Genomic DNA, 23627 nt, shown 5'->3' with positions numbered 1-23627 from the left:
CACACACAAACATTGACATGCCCATCATAAGAAAACCCACTCATGGACCCACACTTAAATCAAATTTCCACATTAAACCCATATTCCCAATGGCACCACTACAAGTTATAAGAAGTTGGCCCCACTCAAACCCCCAAATCATCAACCCAACCCAAATTCGAGAACTTCCAATTGCCACCAATCAGCGACTTAAAAGTCCACAAGCAGCGCCACTACACGAGAGAGATGAGAAAAAAGAACCGAAAAAAAAGAAAGAAAAGATTTTCTTGAATTTCGCATTATATGAATATCTTTCTTTAAAACGTTTTTTTAATTGAAAATGAATAATGTGATTTAATTTCCATTCATGACAACCATCAAAAATAAGACAGAATAAGCAGTTTCACAACTTATGGAACCTTTGGAATTGGGAGAAAATTTTCAAATTAAAAATTCTAATGCTTAACTTGAAATCAACCCAAAGTTTGACAGGTGTTTTTACATTTTTCTCTTCTTTCTATAGGTAAATTATGTGCTAAAGGGTTTTAAATCTATAACTCCACTCTCCACTGTTTTATTAAAAAGAGAGGAGGTTTCGGTTAAATCTCATTGACCTCTTGCTTGAATTTTTCAAAGAAAAGAATAAAAAATGGCTACTTGGACACAGCTTCTAAATCAAAAAGAATAAATAAAGAACTGTGATTCTGGTGACCCTAACTACAACAAAAGAAACGGCAATTAGGCCTTCTTGGATGTTATGCTGAAATAAGACCCACATAGGCAGCCAGTAAAGCCAACATGGATGATATAACATATGCGCCTGCAACAATGATCGGTTCTTTAATCCCACATAATTCAAAGTGATGATGAAGCGGTGCCATTCGGAACACGCGGCGCCCAAATCCCCACAAAAGTCTGGTTGTCTTGAAGTATAATACCTAAAACATAATGTAGTCAGCCTTCGGACAAGAAAACTACACTTTCTGAAGAACACGGTTGTCAAAATTCATTTATAAACTATACAGGAATTTTTTTTCTTCATTCAGACCTATCTCATGTAGGCAATAGAATTGGCCAGGGGAACAGCAATGAAAGGGATAAATTTTTTTTTTTTTTTCAAACATCAGAAATTGCTTGAATAAGGCAATGTACCTATGTATTCACACCAATCTCGTCTCAAGTAAACCTTCATCCCAAATAATTGGGGTAGGCTATACAAATCCTTTTCGCATCTAATAGCACCCAAATACATGAATTCTTTTTCTCCCAGGCTTATCTAAAGTGACCATGTAGGCCATAGAATTGGAATGGAGAACAGCGATGAAAGGATTTTTTTTTGTTTTTAAAAGTCATCAAATTAGCAAAACTTGCTTGAATGTGGTAATTCTAATTATTCATATAGTGTTTTGTAGCTGAAATAGATGAGAAAAGGACCACCAACAAAACATACCTGTATAATAACCGATGATGCTTCCATAACAAATATTCCAGATGAAATAAATAATGGAAAGAACATTCCAGTACAAGCAGCCATTGCGGCCAATGCTCCACCCAGTGCCAAGGATCCAGTATCACCCATAAATACAGATGCTCTATACCGGTTGTGCAAAAGAAAACCAACACAGGCTCCTGCCATCGATGCCCCAAATATAGCAAGCTCTGATTTGGGATGAAAAATTATAGTTAGCATTGTTGAAGAAGTATCAGAAGAGGCTTAGGTTTACGATTATACTTCTTTACCCAGCATATTATGAAATTCAAACTTCCAACAAAGAAACATGTAAGATCATCACAATATTCTCAACCAGCCACTTGCAATGATGCTATAGTAATATGATGGATTTGGAACTGTTATGCATGATGCAGATCCTTGGTGGAAGTGCAATGATGAAGGTGTAACCAATTTGCAATATTGGTATTAGTCTCCCACATAACTATAAGAGATGCAAGTAAAGTAACATGATTAAGCATACAAGTCACAATCTGCAAGTCATAAAATATGAATTATTAAGAGATCTTTGCAGAATGATGAAGTGTTTGATAGTCTCAAAAGGTTATCCAAACAATATAAATACATCAACAAGAAGACAAGCAATAAGAAGTTACATCAGTAGCTGTTCTTGGTCATAGAATATGACAATATTTGCTTTCCGCAGAAACAACAGCTCCATCATGCCCAAGATAAATGCATTGTAGTTTGACTAGATTTACATTTTTTTTTTTTCAAGCAGCGCCACTACACGAGAGAGGTGAGAAAAAAAAAAAAAAACCGAAAAAAAAAAAGAAAGAAAAGATTTTCTTGAATTTCGCATTATATGAATATCTTACTTTAAAACGTCTTTTTAATCGAAAATGAATAATGTGATTTAAATTCCATTCATGACAACCATCGAAAATAAGACAGAATAAGTAGTTTCACAATATTTGGAACCTTTGGAATTGGAAGTAAATTTTCAAATTAAAAATTCTAATGCTTAACTTGAAATCAACCCAAAGTTTGACAGGTGTTTTTACATTTTTCTCTTCTTTCTATAGGTAAATTATGTGCTTAAGGGTATTAAATCTATAACTCCACTCTCCACTGTTTTATTAAAAAGAGAGGAGGTTTCGGTTAAATCTCATTGACCTCTTGCTTGAATTTTTCAAAGAAAAGAATAAAAAATGGCTACTTGGACACAGCTTCTAAATCAAAAAGAATAAATAAAGAACTGTGATTCTGGTGAACCTAACTACAACAAAAGAAATGGCAATTAGGCCTTTTTGGATGTTATGCTGAAATAAGACCCACATAGGCAGCCAGTAAAGCCAACATGGATGATATAACATATGCGCCTGCAACAATGATCGGTTCTTTAATCCCACATAATTCAAAGTGATGATGAAGCGGTGCCATTCGGAACACGCGGCGTCCAAATCCCCACAAAAGTCTGGTTGTCTTGAAGTATAATACCTAAAACATAATGTAGTCAGCCTTCGGACAAGAAAACTACACTTTCTGAAGAACACGGTTGTCATAATTCATTTATAATGTATACAGGAATTATTTTTCTTCATTCAGACCTATCTCATGTAGGCAATAGAATTGGCCAGGGGAACAGCAATGAAAGGGATAATTTTTTTTTTTTTTCAAACATCAGAAATTGCTTGAATAAGGCAATGTACCTATGTATTCACACCAATCTCGTCTCAAGTAAACCTTCATCCCAAATAATTGGGGTAGGCTATACAAATCCTTTTCGCATCTAATAGCACCCAAATACATGAATTCTTTTTCTCCCAGGCTTATCTAAAGTGACCATGTAGGCCATAGAATTGGAATGGAGAACAGCGATGAAAGGATTTTTTTTTTGTTTTTAAAAGTCATCAAATTAGCAAAACTTGCTTGAATGTAGTAATTCTAATTATTCATATAGTGTTTTGTAGCTGAAATAGGACCACCAACAAAACATACCTGTATAATAACCGATGATGCATCCATAACAAATATTCCAGATGAAATAAATAATGGAAAGAACATTCCAGTAAAAGCAGCCATTGCGGCCAATGCTCCACCCAGTGCCAAGGATCCAGTATCACCCATAAATACAGATGCTCTGTACCGGTTGTGCAAAAGAAAACCAACACAGGCTCCTGCCATCGATGCCCCAAATATAGCAAGCTCTGATTTGGGATGAAAAATTATAGTTAGCATTGTTGAAGAAGTATCAGAAGAGGCTTAGGTTTATGATTATACTTCTTTACCCAGCATATTATGAAATTCAAACTTCCAACAAAGAAACATGTAAGATCATCACAATATTCTCAACCAGCCACTTGCAATGATGCTATAGTAATATGATGGATTTGGAACTGTTATGCATGATGCAGATCCTTGGCGGAAGTGCAATGATGAAGGTGTAACCAAATTGCAATATTGGTATTAGTCTCCCACATAACTATAAGAGATGCAAGTAAAGTAACATGATTAAGCATACAAGTCACAATCTGCAAGTCATAAAATATGAATTATTAAGAGATCTTTGCAGAATGATGAAGTGTTTGATAGTCTCAAAAGGTTATCCAAACAATATAAATACATCAACAAGAAGACAAGCAATAAGAAGTTTCATCAGTTTAACAGCATCAGTAGCTGTTCTTGGTCATAGAATATGACAATATTTGCTTTCCACAGAAACAACAGCTCCATCATGCCCAAGATAAATGCATTGTAGTTTGACTAGATTTACAATTTTTTTTTTGGCATTATTTTATCTGCAATACCTTGTTTTTACAAAATATATTAGATAATGGCACAAACAAAAGCAACTTTGAGGTCAGCTATGGATCATCAATGAACTAGTTAGGGTCGGTCACCATAAATAATGGCACAAGACATGAATAAAATTATTGAAATGTTGCTTATTTTAAAGCATATGATCCCTTCAATATATGCAGCTAAGTAAACAAGATCCATACTAACCAGAACATATTGGAAGCACTGCGATTGACATTCCTATAAAAGCCAATGCAGCAGCCCCTCCAGCCAGCCCATCAAGACCATCTGTTAGGTTAACCCCATTCCCCATGGAAACAAAACAAAATGAAGTCAACAATAGATACCATCTTCCCAGGCACACAAGTCCTATTGGTGCAGGTAGAGGAATTAGCATTTTCCTGCAATACAGAAAAACGAAAGATGGACATAAAAAAATATACCATTTATGCAAAGCAGTACTGCATAGATACTCATGTAGTAAAAAAGTGTTTGAGCGATAAATTCCCCATTAGACACATATCCTATCACTAACTAATTAAAACAAGATTATAGATGTATGGCATCAATTCAACCCACAATCTCTAGGGTTAACTAGATCAAACTTTGACTTCATGGCAAGTTTAGATTTCTAAACAGTGAATTCGAAAGGAATTAGGAGAGATTTCCAATATATGCATTCACTAAATTTTCTAGAGGAACCTCAACCTTAGGTTAGTACTTGGACAATGTACACGTAACAGTAAAATGAATAAATGACAGATAGCAAACACAAAATCAATCTTATGTCCACTAGTTCACCCATAATGGCTGACATTTTTTGAAATTATGAAGAATCCAGCAATATTTTAAATTGTAAACTGCTCCAAGAAGGAAATAGTTAAGAGAAAAATTTGTTTTTGCTTCCTTTGCCAAGAAATTCATGTAGCATTATCTTGTTTGTCATTATGAGAATAGATATGTGAGTTACCATCAGAAAAATGTTGATCAGATTAGTTACAAGAAGCTATACATGCTGTAGGGCGACGATATACTTGTGCTATCCAACCAAAATGAAAACAAGGTCCCAACAGCTACCTGTAAAGTATCAAACTTACATTACTCAAAGTTTGTTAGGAATCCACCACTGATTCAAATAGCAATAAGCATATTAAATCCAAGAAGAAATCAATCAGCGAAAAATCTTTACCTCCAGCGCAATTTTTCCCATGCTGATAAACCAGTATTATCATTCTTGACAAGGCTTAAGATATCATCTAGCAACCCAATTGCAGCAAATGCTAGAGTTACTGCAGCTGCTCCAAACACTTCAGTAGAAGAAAAACCAGCAACAAATCTAGCAACAGTTACACCGATAGGAACAAAAAACAATCCACCCATTGTGGGAGTTCTCATTTTTAAGGAGTGCCTAGCGGGCCCTTCTTTTCTGATTATTTGATGAATCTTGAGCCTATACAGTAATGGGACACAAACATAGCCTGCACAAGAGACTAAGACGGCTGATATAAGAAACGGGCGGGTCAAGTAAAATGCTTCTAAAGGCAACCTGACAATCCTCCATGCACACCAATCCACAAATAAAAGCAGCACCATCAAGAAGCTTATAAGTCCAGCATTGATTAAAACCCCCAATTTAATCCTGCAATTATAGAGAAACCACGATTACTTCTCGTTAATACAATAGAAAAAAAAAAAAAAAAACACTCAACAACCAAAATCGATGACTACTCAAATATTAACCAAGACACATCACTTTGCCTGTGTTTCCTGCGTCTTCTCCCAAGAATTGCGAGCCGGTTAGCAGTAGCTGCAAAGGCCTCATCAGTTTTCACAGTAAAACTAGGCATTTCATCGTCATGTAATAGACCTAGCGAGATTTCTGTATCGCTATCTTCGCCTTCACTGGATGAAAGCATGTACCCAGACATCCCATCATTGTCATTCCAATCATTAAGCGACGGTATATCAAATGAATCCTATATAACAAAACGATTCTCCAAGTTTAATCTCCATAATCACTAATAACAACAACAAGAATGCACTGATTTATGAATTTGAAACAAAGGAAAATGATCAGAACAGTATATTGAATTTGTAATTGAAAATTCCGCCAAAGCTAAAACAAACTGGCACAACAATTAACCTCCAATTTCACATACATCATCGAAGGCCTTGAATCGAACAAGACTGCGCTGTAAACGGCACGCACGACTTCGAAAAATCGGTGCATTTAGCTATACAAATGTAAATAACAAATCAATGAGCCAATTCAAAATTAATCCAATACTAAATTAGGGAAAAAGAAGAAGCTACGTTTGACTAATAAAACCAAAAGGAGGAGGGGCTAAAAGAAATTGAGATATACCTTGAGATAGTGCGGAAATGAAGAAGAGTCGGATCGAATGCAAGGAGAAAGCGGTTTTGGGAATCGGGAATGGTGGAGATTCAGAGAATGAGAAAAGGAAGGCATGGTTACGATGAAGGCGGAGATACAGAGAGAGTGAAAATGAAGAGAGATCTTGAAGTTGAGTTTGGTGAGAGAAGAGAGGCCATTCAAATTCAAAACTTGGGAAAAATGAAAAAGTTGAGTATTTTGAGTTTTTATAACTCCAACCGAACCGGCTGTACGTCTAGCTGTTTTTATTATTGTGTTTGTGTATTCGTTTGTGTTTTCGTTTGTGAAATGGCGGAGGGAAGAGAAGAGACAGAGAGAGAGAGTCAGAGAGAAGGTGGTAAACCTACTACTACCTTACTACTTCGATTTTAATCACGCGCCATTTTGTAGCGTGCGGGATTTTTTACTTTTTGCGCTGGGTCATAGAGGACTGTTTTTTTGGCATCTGAGAACTTTTTTTTTTCTCATTTTTTTTTTCCAACTTATGAGTGTGATGTTTTTGAATTTGGATGTTCCATCTTTGTGTTCTAGGAGTTGGGATTTGCTTGCCATTTATCAATCCAATTTTTAGTCATGGATGGTATAGTACCAAAAAAAAATTTCTAATCAAATGTTAGAATTGACATTGTATATTTTCAGTGCACTGAAGTCAAGTCTTAGTTATAGCTTATAAGTTTAACGGGATGGAGAATTGGTTTGTAAAGTCACATGGTGCTCTCGAGTTTAGGCACGTAGAGCAATCTAGTCTTGCAGCTCTGCTTGCAAGAAGTGTGATGCCTCCTTTGAGTGAGGTCGTGGTTTGTACCCCTCTTCCACCTCGTCCTCTGTAGGGCTGACCTTCACGGGAAGAGGAGTTGATGGTGGAGGAACTAAAAGAACTATGGAAAAAACTGACATTTCACATTTATTGAGGAGGAAGATGTAGGAATAGTACTAGATAGCAGTAGCACTAGAGCAGTGAAAGAAGTAGGAAAGTGTTATGTTGTGATGAAGATCCTGACCCAAAGATGCGTAAGTTTGGATGCATTGAGGAAAAACATGAGAATGTTGTGGAAGCCAAATAAAGGGGTCCAAATTTATGAGATTGATGAGGATCTCTTCTTGGTGGAGTTCGGGGATGGGAAAGATAAAAAGAGAGTGATTGAGATGTGTCCATGGAGCTATGAGAAACAATTAGTTCTTATTCAAGACTTTGAAGGTGAACTTACCCCAAAGGAGATTAATATAAGGTGGGCTCTGTTTTGGATCCAGATCTATAATCTCCCTTTGAAGTGCAGGACGAAGGAAATCGGGTGGGCTATTGGCTCAAGCTTAAGACAGGTTATGGACGTTGATGTACCAAAGTCTGGAGTCTAATGGGGCAAGTGTCTCCGAGTACGGGTGCGTATTGATGCTACAAAGTGCTTGGTGCGAGGTAAGAAAATCACCATTGAGGGAGGCGAGAGCAGGTGGGTGAGCTTTAAATTTGAAAGACTTCCCAATTTCTGTTATAAGTGCGGCCTTCTTAATCATGCTCTGAAAGATTGCAATGAGGGGCTTGAACCCAACAAAGAAGAAGGGGTGAATGTCCTTCAATATGGGGATTGGACGAGGGGCGACCCAATATGCTAAGGTCAATATGAGATGTTCAAATCGGGGGTTAAAATTGATGCCAAGGTACCTCTAAAAAAACAGAGGACAAGATGGTAAAGATGCCGGCGGTGTCGCATGTACCGAGGAAGGATACAGGGGCTGGCAGGGATCACGAGTTTAAAAAGACAACTCTGAAGGACAGTAACCCGATGCAAGGTGGGGATGGCACAACCCCTCGTACACCCTTGTCAGAAGATTTGCGTGAGAAAGGAAATCTCAAAGAGTGGGTGGGGAAGATAAGGGGAACGGAAGCTTCTTTGGGCAGTCAGGACAAAGTACAGATTATTAACCAAGCTGAACCATTAGTTGTTATGCAGTAGGAGACAGCTCACCTTCAGGAAGTGGACGAAGTGCATGTGGGTTCTTTAGAGCCAATTAAAAAGCTTGAAGCAAAGGTGGGGGGCCCAACTTATGTGGGCTTAGACTTGGGCCCTCTTGCTATGTGCTACATTGAAGAGAAAGGGGTGGATAGCTGAAACTCCAGGCCCATTGAGTAAACACTGGAAAAGGCTAGCAAGGGAAGTAAAGTCAAAGTCATATAATGAAGGAAAAAACCCAACTAAAGTAAGGAGAGAGGGTCCAACTCCATTCTAGGAGTTAGACCCTAACATCAAAGATCTCCACGATATTTCTAATTCAATACAGGTCTATGAGAACAACGATGGCACGACTCAAGCTAAGTGGAAACGTCTTCCCCGCATGGTGGTGGGCACCTCCTCTACCAGTGCTGACCTTGCTGGTTCTCAACATCCCATGGATATGGCCTCAAATCTTAATGAGTTACCAAGCAAAAAAATGTTGGTTTCTCATTTGGATAAAGAAAATCAATTTGTATTGGTGGCAGCTGGTTCCCAGCCTCGCTAGGAGCAATGATTTGCGTAATTTGGAACTGCAAGAGGCTTGGGAACCAACTAGCAGTTCAAGAGCTTGTGGAAGTGGTGCAGGCAAAAGCTCCCTCTGTCGTGTTCTTAGCTGAAACATTGGCAGACGAGGTAAGGCTAGATTATGTTAAAGATTGGATACGGTTTGATAAAAAATTCTTTATGCAAAAAGTGAATAAAGGGGGAGGATTAGTTTTGTTTTGGAAGACTGAAACTGAGGTCGATGTAGAGTCATCATCTTTGAATCACATTGACGTTACAGTCAACAAGAGTTTTGGAGAGGCTTGGTGATTCACTGGTTTCTATGGTGAATTAGAAACACACATGAGACATGAGTCATGGGATCTTCTTAGGTATTTACACAGGCAGAGATCTTTGCCGTGGTTTTACGTTGGCAACTTTAATGAGATAACAAAACAATCAGAAAAGGTGGGAGGTAGGTTGAGGCCCTACTCCCAAATGTAGATTTTTAAGGAGGCGTTGGATGAATGTGGGCTGATGGATTTGGGATATAAAGGCTCCCCTTTCACATGGAGTAAACATTATCGGAGTGGAGCATCAATATGGGAAAGGCTGGACAGGGCAGTGGCTTCGCATGAGTGGTTCATCAGATTTCCTAGTTCTCGAGTCCACCACATGGACAGCTCAACATCTGACCATAAGTTCTTGTGGATAGAACTATCAGACTTGGAATTTCAGTCAAAAAAGAAGACTTTCAAGTTTGAAGAAATGTGGTTAACGAATAAAGGATGTGGCGAAACAGTAGAAGGTGTGTGGCAAGCTAGGAATGATGAAGCCGAGAATTTGAAGGTGATCAGGAAAATTGAGAATTGTGGTAAACAGTTGACTAGTTTGAGTCATAATAATTTCGGTAATGTCCAAAATGAGCTGGTTAAAAAAAAGGAAAGAACTAGCTTAGGTAGAACAACAAGCTGTGAGGTCTGGGAATTCTTTTTGGGTTGTGCACTTAAAGAAGGAGATTAACACGTTAATGGGGAAAGGCGAAAGGATGTGGAGACAGAGGTCGAGATTTACTTACATCAAAGAGGGTGATCAGAACACCCATTTCTTCCATAGCCGTGCCACACAGAGAAAGCGAAGAAATTTTATCACAAACATCCATAACCAAGCTGATGAGATGTGCACAGATCAGGAATAGATTGCATCAACTTTTGTGGAATTCTATAAACAATAATTAAATTCCTCAATCCTAAAAGTGAACTCAGTAGACCTGGACCCTATATCACAGATTGTGACTGGAGAGATGAACGAGATATTGGTTGGTGAGTTTCACGAATGGGAGGTTGAAGCAACCTTAAACCAGATGGCCCCTCTCAAAGCACCGGGACCCGATAATGCCACCCCTGTTTTATCATAATTTTTGGTATTTGGTTAGAGGTGATGTTATCCAAATTGTATTACATTTTTTGAATTTAGGTTCATTGCCTAATCCTTTAAATCATACATTCATTACCTTGATTCCAAAAACAAAAAATCCTGAGTGGGTTTCCGAGTTCAAACCCATTAGTCTATGCAATGTGCTATATAAAATGTTCTTAAAAGTATTAGCAAATAGATTGAAAAGAGTGCTTCCTCATATCATTTCTGAATACTAAAGTGCTTTCATTAAGGGTCGTTTGATCACGGATAATATCCTAGTGGCTTATGAGACTTTGCATTATATGAAGAACCATAATTCAGGGAGATCGGGCTTTATGGCCCTCAATTAGATATGAGCAAAGCCTATGATAGGGTTGAATGATCTTTCTTGAAAAATGTTATGTTACAGATGGGTTTTGATGGGCGATGGGTGGCCTTTGTTATGAAATGAATCACTACGGTGACATACTTCATCTTGATCAATGGTGAACCCATGGGAAACATTAAACCGAACAGGGGTATCCGCCAAGGTGACCCATTTTCACCTTATCTCTTTTTGGTGTGTTCCAAGGGACTCCACAAAATTATTCAAAGAGCGGCATGCAATGGTGATATCAAAGGTGTATCAATTTGTCGTAATGGACCAAAGCTGACTCATTTGTTTTTTGCATATGATAGCCTTCTGTTTTGTAGGGCTACTATCCAAGAATGTCGAAAGGTAATGGAGATTCTTGCTGCATATGAGAGGGTTTCGGGGCAAAGATTGAATAGAGATAAGATGACCCTTTTCTTTAGCAAATCCACGCCCTTAGACCAACAGATTCAGATTATGGAGGAACTTGGGGTATCGGAGTTGAAACAATATGAAGAATATTTAGGTTTACCAGCCATGGTGGGAAGAAATAAAAAAGCTAGCTTTGGGAAAATAAAACAAAGGATTTGGAAGAGATTGCAGGGTTGGGAAGGGAAGCTATTGTCACAAGCGGGTCGAGAAGTTCTAATTAAATCAGTAATTCAAGCTATCACCACATACACAATGAGTTGCTTCAAACTCCCAGTCACTTTGTGCCATGAGATTGAGGTAATGGTTAGAAAATTTTGGTGGGGTCAAAGAGGAAAGAGGCCAAAAATCCACTGGGTGAGATGGGATGATTCACGTCGACATAAAAATAAAGGGGGAATGGGGTTTAAGGACCTCACTTTGTTTAATGAGGCTATGCTCACCAAGTTAGCTTGGAGACTTCTACACGATAATAACTCCCTCTTTTTTAGGGTCTTCAAGGCTTGTTTTTTCCCCACAGGAACCATCCTTGAAGCTAAGGATTCAGCCTTGACATCATATGCATGGAGGAGTATTCTTAAGGGGCGTGATGTCATCCAAAAAAGGGGCACTATGGAGAGTGGGAGATGGACAGCAAATAAGGATAAGGGGAGATAATTGGCTTCCCTTGAAAGGCAAGGCCAAAGTTACATCACCTTAGATCTAGGGGCAGATGAATTCATTAGTGGCAGCTTTGATTAATGAGTCTACTAGAAGTTGGCGTACTAATGTAATTGAGCATGTGTTCGAACCAGCAAAAGCAGCTATCATCAAAGGCATCCCACTGTGTTCTTTCAGCCAACAAGATAAGCTCATTTGGCCTTTCACCCCATCTGGTCAATACACAGTGAAGTCAGGGTATCGTTTCTTGTATGAAGGCAGTGCACCGACCCAAGCATCAACAGAGGACTCATTGTTTTGGAAGAAGATATGGGACCTAGAAGTTCCTAACAAAGTGAAAAACTTTGTTTGGCAAGCATGCAAGGAAGCTCTTCCAACTAAAGAAAACTTGTATCGTAGGAAAATTGCCCAAGATGCCCTTTGTGAGAACTGTAAGGAGCGTATTGAGCATGGCTCACACTCTATTTTCTTTTGTTCTAATGTGTAGGTAATGTGGTGGTCTAACTTGCAGTGGAGCTGGCTCTCTGCTTTGGAAGGACAATCTATAAAGGACATCTTCAACTTTGCCCTATCAGGAAAAAAAAAAAAAAAAAAAAAAAAAAAAAAAAAAAAAAAGATACTGAGCTGCTGGTTTTACGAGGTGGGCAATCTGGAATCATCGAAACCAAGTCCATGTCAAGGAAGCTGCATGTCCACTGGATCAAATCCTCAATCTATCAAAGGAGAGGAAAGCTGAATTTCAAGGTACTAGGCCACCCACCCAGAAGCGGGTACACCGAAATCATGTCGGTTGGAGACCACAAATTGTTGATGAGGTGAAGATCAATTATGATGGCGCAATTTTCTCAAGGGAAGGTCGAGTCGGTTTGGGAGTAGTTTGTTGCAATTCAGATGCAGTCATCACCTCACTGTCAGAGCAAATATCACTGCCAGCAACCATTACTCAGGTCGAAGCATTGGCAGTGAGGAGAGCTGCTGTTTTTGCAGTGGATCTTGGCATCACTTCTACGATTTTGGAGGGAGACTCAAACATCGTGTATAAGGATTTGTCTAGCATAGAACCATCCTTAGCGCTACATGGTCACATAATACATGATGTTAAATAGTTGGCTTCTTATTTTACTTGTATACGCTTTACTCATATCCGTAGACAGGGAAATAGTGTTGCCCATGCTTTGGCTAGAAGTGTGATTAGCTCGCCCGATCTAAATGTCTGGATGGAAAATGTACCACTAGACATCCTCCGTGTAGTTTAGGCTGATTTAGCCTCTTTGGTTTAATATTAAGGAAGCATTTCATTCTCCAAAAAAAAAAAAGGGGGTGGGGGAGGGGGGAGGTGAGATGGAGAATTTGAAGATGTCTTAAAAACATCAAAAGCTATTAATCAATTGAGTTAACAATATTCTTGGCACTGACTTTCTTACTTAAAATTGTGAGTAACCCTTTTAATTTTATATTGTGCGCCATAACGGACTGAGAGCTATATAATATATACCCGTTCATATTAAGGAAAAACATGGGACAATAATTTAATCAAGAATAGATTTCAGAGGACCAGTATCGCTTAATGATATTCCATCCTATCCATGGGTTAAATCACTGGAAAAACTTGACCAAATATGTTGTATTACTTAAGAGGAACTTTAACAAAAAAATACATATTAATCTTAATTAACTCAACTTTCATTACAATTTCGCTTCAATTGCATTGTACAGAAGCACAGATAATACGAAAAGATTCTAGGTCAATGATGGTAATTTTACAAAAAGTCATTCACATGGTGAAACCTTGTGTTACATGCTTCTTAACATATAGTTAACATATCATTTAGAATGAAACTTTTATCAAATTCATCTATTTAAATAAGAATCCCCGATCTATATATATAAAGATAAATTTATTATAAGGAAATAAAGAAAGAAGAAGAATAGAAAGGAATAGGATAGAATCAGTGAAAAGAATGCAGATGTTAACAAAAAAGGAATGCAGAAACTCGGGCGCCGAAAAGAATTTGATCCCATCCCATAGCCAGCTTGTGTTGCCAAGGACTTGGTAGTTGGTTGAATGGCATCAAGCGGATATAAAAATTATATGTACTGTGACCATTAAATTGTAAAAATTGAAGCATTTAAATCAACTCATGCAAAAGATTTATGTTTATTTTAATATAAAAATTTACTTTTTCTATTTTATATAATCATTTTTTAAAGATACTAACACCAGATTATCTATTCCAAATTCTATTTTATTAAAATAACAGAATTTTTATTTTTTAAAATTGTATCTCTCTTCACAAATAATAAGTAATAACCACTATTTATTTTCCCTTTTTTCATTACCGAGATACGTAAAAAATAAATAAAAAATTAAATGAAAATAGATAGTACCAAGGTAAAATACATGGTTATTGTAGTTGTGAATAGATTTTATACAATTATACATAGATTGATATAAGAGGTTTCCAGGGTTGATCAGGCAAAATGTGGAGCTTATTCTATTTTACAAATCCTTATGTGAAAATACTTATGTGAATACTCTTAGAGAGATTTGCTTGTGACTGACTCATGTACAAAAGAACACAGACAGATTCAACTTTTGAGGACCTCTCCACAAACTTACAGAAGGTTAGGTGAATCGCAGTCAACTCCTATTGGTTTTAATTCACAAGTAGTGAACACTTACAAGAGTGTGCCATCACTTCCAACTCACTGTCCTTTGTTGGCTTTGAGAAAAAAAACTTATAAACATTTTTGGCAAAGATGAAACTTAAGACACCCACGCTGTCTCCAAGGAGTGCCCACGGCTGAATACTGACTGCGGTCGTATTTTTTTTTTTTAATCACAATGTTCCAAGCAAATCTAACAAGCATTAGTGTAACAATAGAGTCAGAAGTAATTATGATGACACAATTTGTAAATCCAAGCGGTTCAGATATAATCCATCATGGATATACCCACTTCTGACTCCCAGATCACCAAAAGATATTTGGAAAGAGCATCAAGTGCAAGAATTACTCTCCATCTGGTGAACAAAGATTCAAAACACTTGCTAACTTTGATTGGAAATGGGAGGCCGACCACGCCCCATTGTGAATCCCCTAGTTCCATCAGGCATTCTTGGCCCAGGAGGTGGCTTTGAGGCTTCAATGGGATGAGTTGATGAAGTTCTTCCATGACCTAAGGGTAAACAGTATCAATGTCTGGGTTAAATTAAATGTAACTATCAACAAAAAAGGAAAGGCAAAAGAAGCGGCAGTTTTGTCTGATACCTAGCCCATTGTTGCCACGATAATTCTGCCTTCTAGGTCTGCCTTGATTTCGACCTTTATGCCCATTTTTCTCCTTGGATAGATGCTCCCCATCCTAAAATGAAGACATAAAACGTAATTGAATATGCAGGGCATTCTTCTATTTCATTGTACAACAACAAAGTCTGGTGTAAGAAAACAAAAAATTAATTTCCATAACATTTCAGTGTATTATACTAGGGCTACTGTAGAAGTGAATAATGTATAATATACTGATACAACTCAAACAGCCATATGCTCTGATACACAAATTTGAAAGGAGAATATATCGAAGGCGTTACATAAAATGCTGACATATGTATCCTTAAAAAACAGTAACACTACTGACCTCTTCATCAGGTATATCATCATGATGCTCACTCAAGTTATGATTTTCCTCATCTCCTGCATGATCAGATCCCCGGCTAGTACTATTCCTCTCAGAATCAGATCCCCGGCTAGTATTATTCCTCTCAGAATCAGATCCCCTCCATGGTTGTCTTCTCTGCCCATACTTTCCCTAAAGCAGAGAAATTAACACAAGTACCTATTTTTGCCAAAATTAGAGATGCAAGGTCACATGAATTACCACTTTATGAAGAGGCTTGACCCGCATGCCATTTCTCCAGTCCTGTTCATCATTCAAAGTAGCCACCTGATCCAATTACCAGGAAAGTACCAAGCCTATAATATTAGTTATCCAAACAACACAACCAAATTGCCAAAATATTTGAAAGAGGGCTTGATACTCACAGCTTTCTCAGCAGCTGCCACAGTCTCATACTCCACAAGAGCATGTAACTACATTCAAAAATAAGAAACCTTTTAAAAAGCTTCCAATCAAAATAATACAATCAAAACTACACGTGCAAAATATTTCCAGCAACTTGACAAACCCAGAAAGCTGGAATCCTCCTCAAATAAATATTAGAAAAAGTAAGCAAGCATCTCACACTAGGCCTACATGTTGTGGACAACTTACACGCACAGCATTCCATTTTCACCCAGAGAAGAAAAAAAGGAGCATAAATAAAGTCAACAAAGAGATGAACACAAAAGTAGCAAGAGCAAGTTATTTCCTGAAAATGAAAGTAAATAAGTGATTGCAATCATTTATACAAGGCTCCTACTACAAGAAAACTTACAACTTTGGTACAGATTCTAACATATTCAACTATACAAGCTCCAAGTGAAAGCATTATTTCAAGAGACCTCTAAGAAATTATATAAATATATATATATTGATAGGTAATGTAAGATATTATTAATAAAAAAGCCAACCCGAGTACATTGGAGATGTACTGTGGGGGCACAAATCAAGAAATAATATACACACACACTAGGGCTCTAACATCTGGTAGTATGCACATGGCATTTCATATAAACCATTCCATCTAAAGCACAAATAAACAAAAAAGGGACATAGCACTAGCAGTTCACCTCCACATAGGTCTCAAAGTTTCTCATATAAAGAAAAAAGGTTCTCTCCAAACTAGTTTGGAGAGAAACCCTACAAACTCCTCATATATTTTTGAAAATCTAATTGTTGGATTGCATATTCTTATTATATCCTTTGTGCTTGTAAAATTTCAAGAAGATCAAAGATCAATTGCTATCTCATCAAACAAATGTTAAAATTTCAAGTTTTTGTGATCTAAAATAGTGTATAAAAAATAAGTTTATTGATCAAATAGTAAATAACATCTGATTTGAACGAAATTTGATATGCATGTTAAGAACATAAAGAACATGAAATTCAACGATTAGATTTTCAAATTTCACACCCAAGGAGAGATATATGAAGAGTTTGAAGTGTTTCTTGGAGAGAAATTTTGTTCATATCTCCAAGCATCTCACAATTCAGCATTAACAATGCTAAAGAATATTTTTTGAAAAAAAAAAAAATAAAGCAACAAAGTCAATCCTTTCCAGTTGCACACCTTACTACTGATCAGCATATCAGGCTTGCAGCCTTTCGTTGACTCTTCTACTGCATGGGGATCACGAAAACATATATTCTTTACCCTGAAAATTAAAAAAGAAATTCTACAATCAGCATAAAGCAGAAGGCACCACTATGTCAGCACAAAAAAACAAATGAAGAGCAACTTGACCACATGAAAACATAAATGAGGAAAAAATCATACTTTCCAGCTCCACCAAATATCCTTTGAATGTTCTCCATAGAATGATCCTCAGGTAAATTTTCTACCAAAACAGTGTATAACTAGGGTCCACAAATTAGATTCTACAAAATTACATCTGAGTGAAAAATATCAATGCCATTAAAAGTGGTACCTTTGGATCCCTAGGCTCAGTTAACTGAAGAGGATGAAGTCGTTTCACCCTCTTTCCATTTGGATTCACAACCTGCAGTAGTTATGTAATAGATCTTGAATATGACTTTTACCATGTTGAGCACTCCAATGTCACTAAAAAGGGAAAGAAGAAGGTAAAGAAAAGAAGAAGATTACAAGGAATGAAGACTCCCTTAGTGCAGCTGCTATCAATTTATAGTCACGGGTGAGCTTCTTCATTTTCCTAAAAGAACCTATAACTGCTATAGGAACTGCAAGGAAAATATGATAAAATAAGTGTCATTTATTTACCCAAAAAATAAATATATATAAAAGATTCTAAATTAAGATTTTTTGTTTTTGGTGGGGTGGGGGGGATTAACCCATAAAATATAAACTCAAGGTTAAGGTGGCAACCCAATTGCAACAAAGATAAGAAGATAATTATTATTACTACTCTCTATTTGCATATCCTTGTGTATATGCATGACAAACACATAGATTCAAATAGACATACATACAAAAAGGTTTAGAATTACTCTTTGGGCATAACTGCCCCCTGAAAAATTCAATAAAACCATAGGAGCAAAATCTTCTCCATCGATATGTTAAGTTTCTTCCCTAGCAAGAGGAAAACAAGTTGACTGGAACATGGTGATTGAAGTTTGCAAACACCCAGATGCACAAAAAAGGATAGACACGGGGAGAGGGAGGGAGAGAGAGAGAGAGATGGCTCCTATGTTGGCAATAAATGAGTGGTGATCTATCAAAAAAAAAAAGTGGTGACTGCATCAGTGCTTCCATATTCCAGCCATCATAAAAGTTAAGGTCCCTTGAGTCAGAAGTGGTTAGGAAAGGGTCAGCAAGTTCAAGCATAGTTAGAAGTTGTTTCAGGAAAGTGGACATATGGATTCAACATTATGTGCTACTCATGCCATTCAACATTCTTTTACTTACTATTTGTAAGTACTGCCATCAAACCCGTTATCAATCCTTCAAACCACCATATCAATTAATAAGGCACACACATTAACCTATACACTCTCTTAAGGGGAAAAAAAAAGTTTTTTTTTTATTATTATAAAAATGAAATTCACCCCTGCGAGGCTGCACCCTGCCTAAGACATGTTAGGTCCTATCCCCTCTATCACTTAAAATCCAGCAATAAAGGCTGACGAGCAACATATCCCAAGAAATAGCCATGGCACTTTTAATATAGCCATGTCGGAAAAATGGCTATGACATTATCAGAGGAATGTTCTCATTTGTATAAATGGATCATTGGTTTGAAATATTTGGGAGGATTGGGGTTGATGGTTGATAAGGGTAAGAAGTACCCATGGATGTAGTATATGGAAGAGCATTAATGGAAGTTGGGATAGATTTGCAGTATGTAAAGCAAGTGCTAGGGGATGACAATTGGATCAGGCTTTGGATTGATATATGGTATGGAAACCAATCATTGAAAGTGATCTACTCGAAGCCGCATATCATTGCAGCTGACAAGGACGCCTCAGCTATCTATTATTTGGAGTTTCAGAACAAAAGACAAGCCCAAGAAATATCAGATTTATTTTTACTTTAATTATTAGAAAAAGATTTAGTTGATTCTAAATTTGATACATTGTATTCTGATATCCTAAACAATGGGAGTCCTAATCACATGAGGTGGGGGTTCTATAGTGATGGCAAATTTGATGTTCGTTCAAATCATGAAAATTTAAGAGGTTCAGGAAATCACATTTTCATGGAAAGAGTTTCGTTGAGCTATAGTCTGGTTTGAGGAATTGGTTTGGTATTCTTCCTTTGTTTGGAATCTAGCCCCTTTATGCATTTTTAAGGACTTTTGTGGAAGGAGAGGATTCATTGCACATTTGAGGGTGTGAAGTCTAGGTTATCTAGTTAAAATCAATGTTTAAGATTCTTACTCCTTTAGATTGTAACTTTCATTCATCGTAATTTATTTGGAGTATTTTATGTATATATCTTGTGTAAATGAGGGAGCTTCTATTCTTTAGTAAAATTAATCAATCATTAAAAGAATCCCACTGAAATGTACATCAACTTTTCAAATCAAAACTCTAACTCTCATAGGTTTACGTGCAATTGCATTATTTCCAAAATACAAATGGACATGTGCTGCTGTAACAAGGGGCAGGACACAGTCAAAGGATTTGAATGTACGTTGCAGAATAAAGTATTCATTTTTTTAAAAGATTGACTAAGAATGTATTTTATAATATAGCCAACCACAAACGTGAACTTCAGAGAGTCCAACCTCTGCATCCAATTTGAAGCAATATAATCCAAGGACCAAAGAATAATATAATTTAACATACCTGGTTTCCTCTTTGAGAAAAGCCAACATTTTAACAAGAGCACAATTACTGAATTCAGATTGACACGTTTGACTTCCTTCTTTTTTTTTATAATTTAGGGGTTTTGAACCCTGGACATCTTCATTGGAAACATCAGGAGATGCCAATTGAGCTACAAGGCTATTGGCTTTGTTCCAACCCCAAACATAATAATTAAGGGAAACCAGGACTCATGGACCAAGAATGATTTTTGAAAATTAAATGTATTTTGCCTATCCAAAGTAGAAATGTATTTAGGACAAACTAAACCAGGCAGGGATAGTCATTAAGACCATTCCTAGAAGCTGGGTGCATCTAAAACCAAATACTGCTCCCAGCAAAAAGACTTATAAGAATAGAGAAGGAATCAGTCTGCAGTTAGGTGCGTTGTCATTCAGACCAATCCTAGATGCTCGGCACAGCAAGAACTTGCCACACCAGGAAAACACCCAGGCAGGGCAACCTGTCAGAAGTACCTGCTTTACTCATCATTTTCATGATCCCTATTCTTGTCTTTCTAATTATGAAATGTTTTCCTTAAATAATACTGACAGAAATAGAATAATATGCGGGAATGAGACAATGTTGATTTAGCATTAAAGTCTTGTACCAAAAATGATTGTGCTAAGGGCTGAAAAAGATTGAATCAAGTTGCCCTGTGTTTGTGGCTAATGTTATAGAACATGGAAGATTTATTTAAACAGATTTTAAGTTTGTAAAGATTTTTTTCCCCAATTTAGCGTCCCTCTTGATATTATCAGATGAATATCAAAGCACTGCCAAGGGAGTATCACAAAGACTACATATTTGTTTGGATTCCAAAAGCATAGATTTAAAGAATTTGGAAGCAATGGATGTTTAGTATGTTACAACATAAAAAAATAAAAATAAAAACACGCGAGTTAAATTTATGTCCGTCAACATCTATTCATGTGTTTGTAATGTGGAATGTTGGCATAATTTATGGCACCATCAACATAGAGCTAAATCAAATTACGAAAGTTGGAAGACTTACCAAACCCCTCTTTATTCTTCTTCACCAAGCTCATCATATACTTGTCATTTGGCAAATTTTCATCGCTAAAGTAATATTCTGCCTGAAAAACCATAAAAGAATTCCATGGTACTTGAGGACATACATAACCCCTAAACTTTGGAGCAATAGAACTAACAAAAAAAATCCCAAGCAACAACGTTTACATTGGTAATAAATGACAATTATCAATCTTGACAAGTCTTGAACCCCTAACCTCACACACCACTCCATTCTTATGGGGGTTGTAGGTGCCATCTAAATGTTTCAATTTTCAAGGACTTCCCATATTGCACGGTTATGAGTACAAACATGCATTCATTTAATTTACCAAAGGTTTCAAAGGCACTTCACATATCAAATATTGCTAAAAATAACAACTTTCATATTTCCTTCAATTTTTTTCCCAGCATTTTCTAGACAACCAAACAAAACGTAAAGCTTATATAGTGACAGGAAAAAAAAAAACAAAAAAACTATCTATTCCCTGCCGCCCAGAGAATCGAGTTCTACACTCCTAGGTCAAGTCAAATCGACTTGATTTCTTAGATCAAAAACCTCTTCTTCTTTTTTTAATCTCATAAATAAGGGAGTGTAAAGAGAGAGAGATAGAAAGGTTATCTTGCCTGCTTAATAATCTTATGCTTGAGATCATCGGTGAGGACGGCGGGCCCACCGGGAGGACCTTGAACTTGCTCTTGCTCTTGCTCATGCTCATGCTCTGGACCGTGATCGGGATCGGGATCATGATCGTCATCGGACGGCAGTGCGTGAATCTCGGGAAGCACGTCGTGGTGATGGTGTTCGTGGTCCGGAGATCCAACGGGTGAAGAGTAGTCAAGATCAAGATCGTGTGATTCAGGTGGGCCCGTGTGGGTAGCGGAGGCGGGACCCTCGACCTCGAAACCTTCCATTGAGGAGGAGGAGGAGGAAGAGAGCAAAGAAAGGCGTTCTTTTAAAAAAAAAAAAAAAAAAAAAAACAGCCTTCCTTTCTCCTCTCGAAACCTTCCATTGAGGAGGAGGAGGAGGAAGAGAGCAAAGAAAGGCGTTCTTTTAAAAAAAAAAAAAAAAAAAAAAACAGCCTTCCTTTCTCCTGCCCTGCCCTCTCTGCCTCTGCGTATCTGACCGCCTTTTATAGTGACATTGCCAACACTGATGGGGTCATTACCTCGCAAGGACAATTTCGTCATTTTCAGTCTTTTCTTGTCAAATACTTTTGGCACAAAGCCGCACCGCTTCCTTTCAAGCTTTCAAATTTCCCCCTAACGTCATTATTGTTTTCTCTCACCTTGGACTTTTTTGAAAATTTCCAAGCTTTTTGTGTAAAAGTTAGTTCTCATTGCACTTGGGCCGACGCGATGATAAAAGTGGCAAAAATCGAATATTACTGTGTGTTCACATTGTGTTGGCAGTGTGTTGCACTAGTAGAGGAGCTAACTCAGTCTTTAAGAGCACTCACAGCAGATGTGCTAAATATATAAAATGTCAAATATTTGGCGTATTTAACACATCAAATATCAAAAAATACCTCACAACAAATGTTCTATATGTGTCAAATTTTTACCATTTGTGTTCATACCATTGCAAATTTGCAACGATACGGACGCAAATACCAAACCAAAAAAATAATATTTTATTCGACCTTTCTCTCTCCTCTCAATTCTTTATTTGATTTTTTCTCTCTCTTCTCATAATCTATATCTCTCCCAAGTTCCCAACCCGTGTTCTTCCTCTTCTCACAATCAGACGCGAGCAAGAAGCCTATCTACAGTGCAAAAGAAGGCGGCGGCGATGGCCAAGAGAGGAGGAAAGGCAGCCACGACTTTGTTGAAATTGGCGGCAGCGTCGGATTCGCAAAACGGAGTGGAGAAGTTGGTGAATGGGGTTGAGTCGCTTCTAATTTCTGATCTCTCTCTTTAGCTTGATTTGTTGGGTTGTGGCCTGTGGGTTCACATTCGTATGACGATGATGCCTAATTAGCTTGATTTATTAGGTTTGCCATGGTGGTGAACGGCTAAGATTGCCTCTCTCTTGGGTTCATCGATGGTGGTAGATGGGTTTGCCATGGTGTGAGCTTGAAAGTGGGTTTAGTCGATGATAGGTTTGGGTTTGGTAGGTGATCTCACCTCGAGGTTGCTGTCGATCTCACCCTCTTCCCTCTCCTTTCTATCCGCCTTTCACTCTGCCTCTCTCTGGTTGTGGGTTTTTTTTTTTTTTTTTTGCTGCAATTTGCGTTGATCTGATAGTGGTGAGTAATTGTGGTGGTTGGTTTGCAGTAGAGGTGTTGTTGGGCAGTGGATATTAGTGGCTGGTGGTTGTGCCGTTGATGTTGTTGTGTTGTTGATGATAATGGGGAGGGAATAATATATTATTTTAATGTATAGAATTGAATGATAAAACATCTGATAAATGAGATGTTGTAAAATGATGTGGTAAAATAATAAAATAGGCTTTTGGTGTGGCAAAATGCATAATTTTTGCAACACTCTACGATGCTCTTAGCTTTCATTCATGTTTGTTTGGTTGGGAGGAAAAAGTTAAAAAAAAAAAGACAGAAAACTTTTTTATTTGATTAAAAATAATTATTATTTTAAAAAATACTGTTTGTATAAATTTGTCATCATACCCATAAATTAAAAATTAATAAGAATTTAAAAATACTAAACATTTAACGTTGAAAAAAAAAAAAAAA

The 23627-nt window shown here is 37.3% G+C and overlaps 3 protein-coding genes across 3 annotated transcripts; 1 reads left to right on the top strand and 2 right to left on the bottom strand.

Annotated features, from left to right (window-relative positions):
- Positions 1-446: 446 nt before the first annotated feature.
- On the bottom strand, positions 447-6987 carry LOC112009837 (phospho-N-acetylmuramoyl-pentapeptide-transferase homolog). The gene is made up of 8 exons (XM_065759830.1): positions 6597-6987; positions 6391-6465; positions 5990-6207; positions 5429-5870; positions 5244-5317; positions 4439-4632; positions 1430-1638; positions 447-917 (listed from the first exon to the last, which is right to left on the bottom strand). Exons 1-8 carry the CDS (start codon positions 6699-6701, stop codon positions 735-737), a joined length of 1500 nt encoding a protein of 499 aa, XP_065615902.1. The 5' UTR covers positions 6702-6987; the 3' UTR covers positions 447-734.
- Positions 6988-12012: 5025 nt separating this feature from the next.
- LOC112009845 (uncharacterized) lies at positions 12013-13066 on the top strand. The gene is made up of 2 exons (XM_024042193.1): positions 12013-12391; positions 12630-13066. Exons 1-2 carry the CDS (start codon positions 12013-12015, stop codon positions 13064-13066), a joined length of 816 nt encoding a protein of 271 aa, XP_023897961.1.
- A 1276-nt stretch (positions 13067-14342) lies between these two features.
- LOC112009838 (la-related protein 6A) lies at positions 14343-21927 on the bottom strand. The gene is made up of 11 exons (XM_024042186.2): positions 21562-21927; positions 20918-20999; positions 17723-17817; positions 17547-17618; positions 17396-17475; positions 17189-17273; positions 16002-16049; positions 15838-15903; positions 15598-15768; positions 15231-15324; positions 14343-15138 (listed from the first exon to the last, which is right to left on the bottom strand). Exons 1-11 carry the CDS (start codon positions 21847-21849, stop codon positions 15011-15013), a joined length of 1209 nt encoding a protein of 402 aa, XP_023897954.2. The 5' UTR covers positions 21850-21927; the 3' UTR covers positions 14343-15010.
- Between the last annotated feature and the right edge of the window lie 1700 nt (positions 21928-23627).

Source organism: Quercus suber, unplaced genomic scaffold, assembly GCF_002906115.3.
Source record: "Quercus suber isolate HL8 unplaced genomic scaffold, Cork oak 2.0 scaffold_343, whole genome shotgun sequence".
Taxonomy (NCBI): domain Eukaryota; kingdom Viridiplantae; phylum Streptophyta; class Magnoliopsida; order Fagales; family Fagaceae; genus Quercus; species Quercus suber.
This window is presented reverse-complemented; position numbering and strand designations above follow the sequence as displayed.

Excerpts from the sequence above, each read along its gene's own strand:
- LOC112009838 (XM_024042186.2), bottom strand. The coding sequence starts at position 21,849 with ATGGAAGGTTTCGAGGTCGAGGGTCCCGCCTCCGCTACCCACACGGGC. Across the intron at positions 17,274-17,395 it reads ATATTTGGTGGAGCTGGAAA|GGTAAAGAATATATGTTTTC; the intron begins GTATGATTTTTT and ends TTTAATTTTCAG. Across the intron at positions 15,769-15,837 it reads TCAAGCCTCTTCATAAAGTG|GGAAAGTATGGGCAGAGAAG; the intron begins GTAATTCATGTG and ends TCTCTGCTTTAG.
- LOC112009845 (XM_024042193.1), top strand. The coding sequence starts at position 12,013 with ATGAATTCATTAGTGGCAGCTTTGATTAATGAGTCTACTAGAAGTTGG. Across the intron at positions 12,392-12,629 it reads AGATGCCCTTTGTGAGAACT|TCCATGTCAAGGAAGCTGCA; the intron begins GTAAGGAGCGTA and ends ATCGAAACCAAG.
- LOC112009837 (XM_065759830.1), bottom strand. The coding sequence starts at position 6,701 with ATGCCTTCCTTTTCTCATTCTCTGAATCTCCACCATTCCCGATTCCCA. Across the intron at positions 6,466-6,596 it reads CATTTCCGCACTATCTCAAG|CTAAATGCACCGATTTTTCG; the intron begins GTATATCTCAAT and ends ACATTTGTATAG. Across the intron at positions 918-1,429 it reads CATCATCGGTTATTATACAG|GTATTATACTTCAAGACAAC; the intron begins GTATGTTTTGTT and ends ATTATGTTTTAG.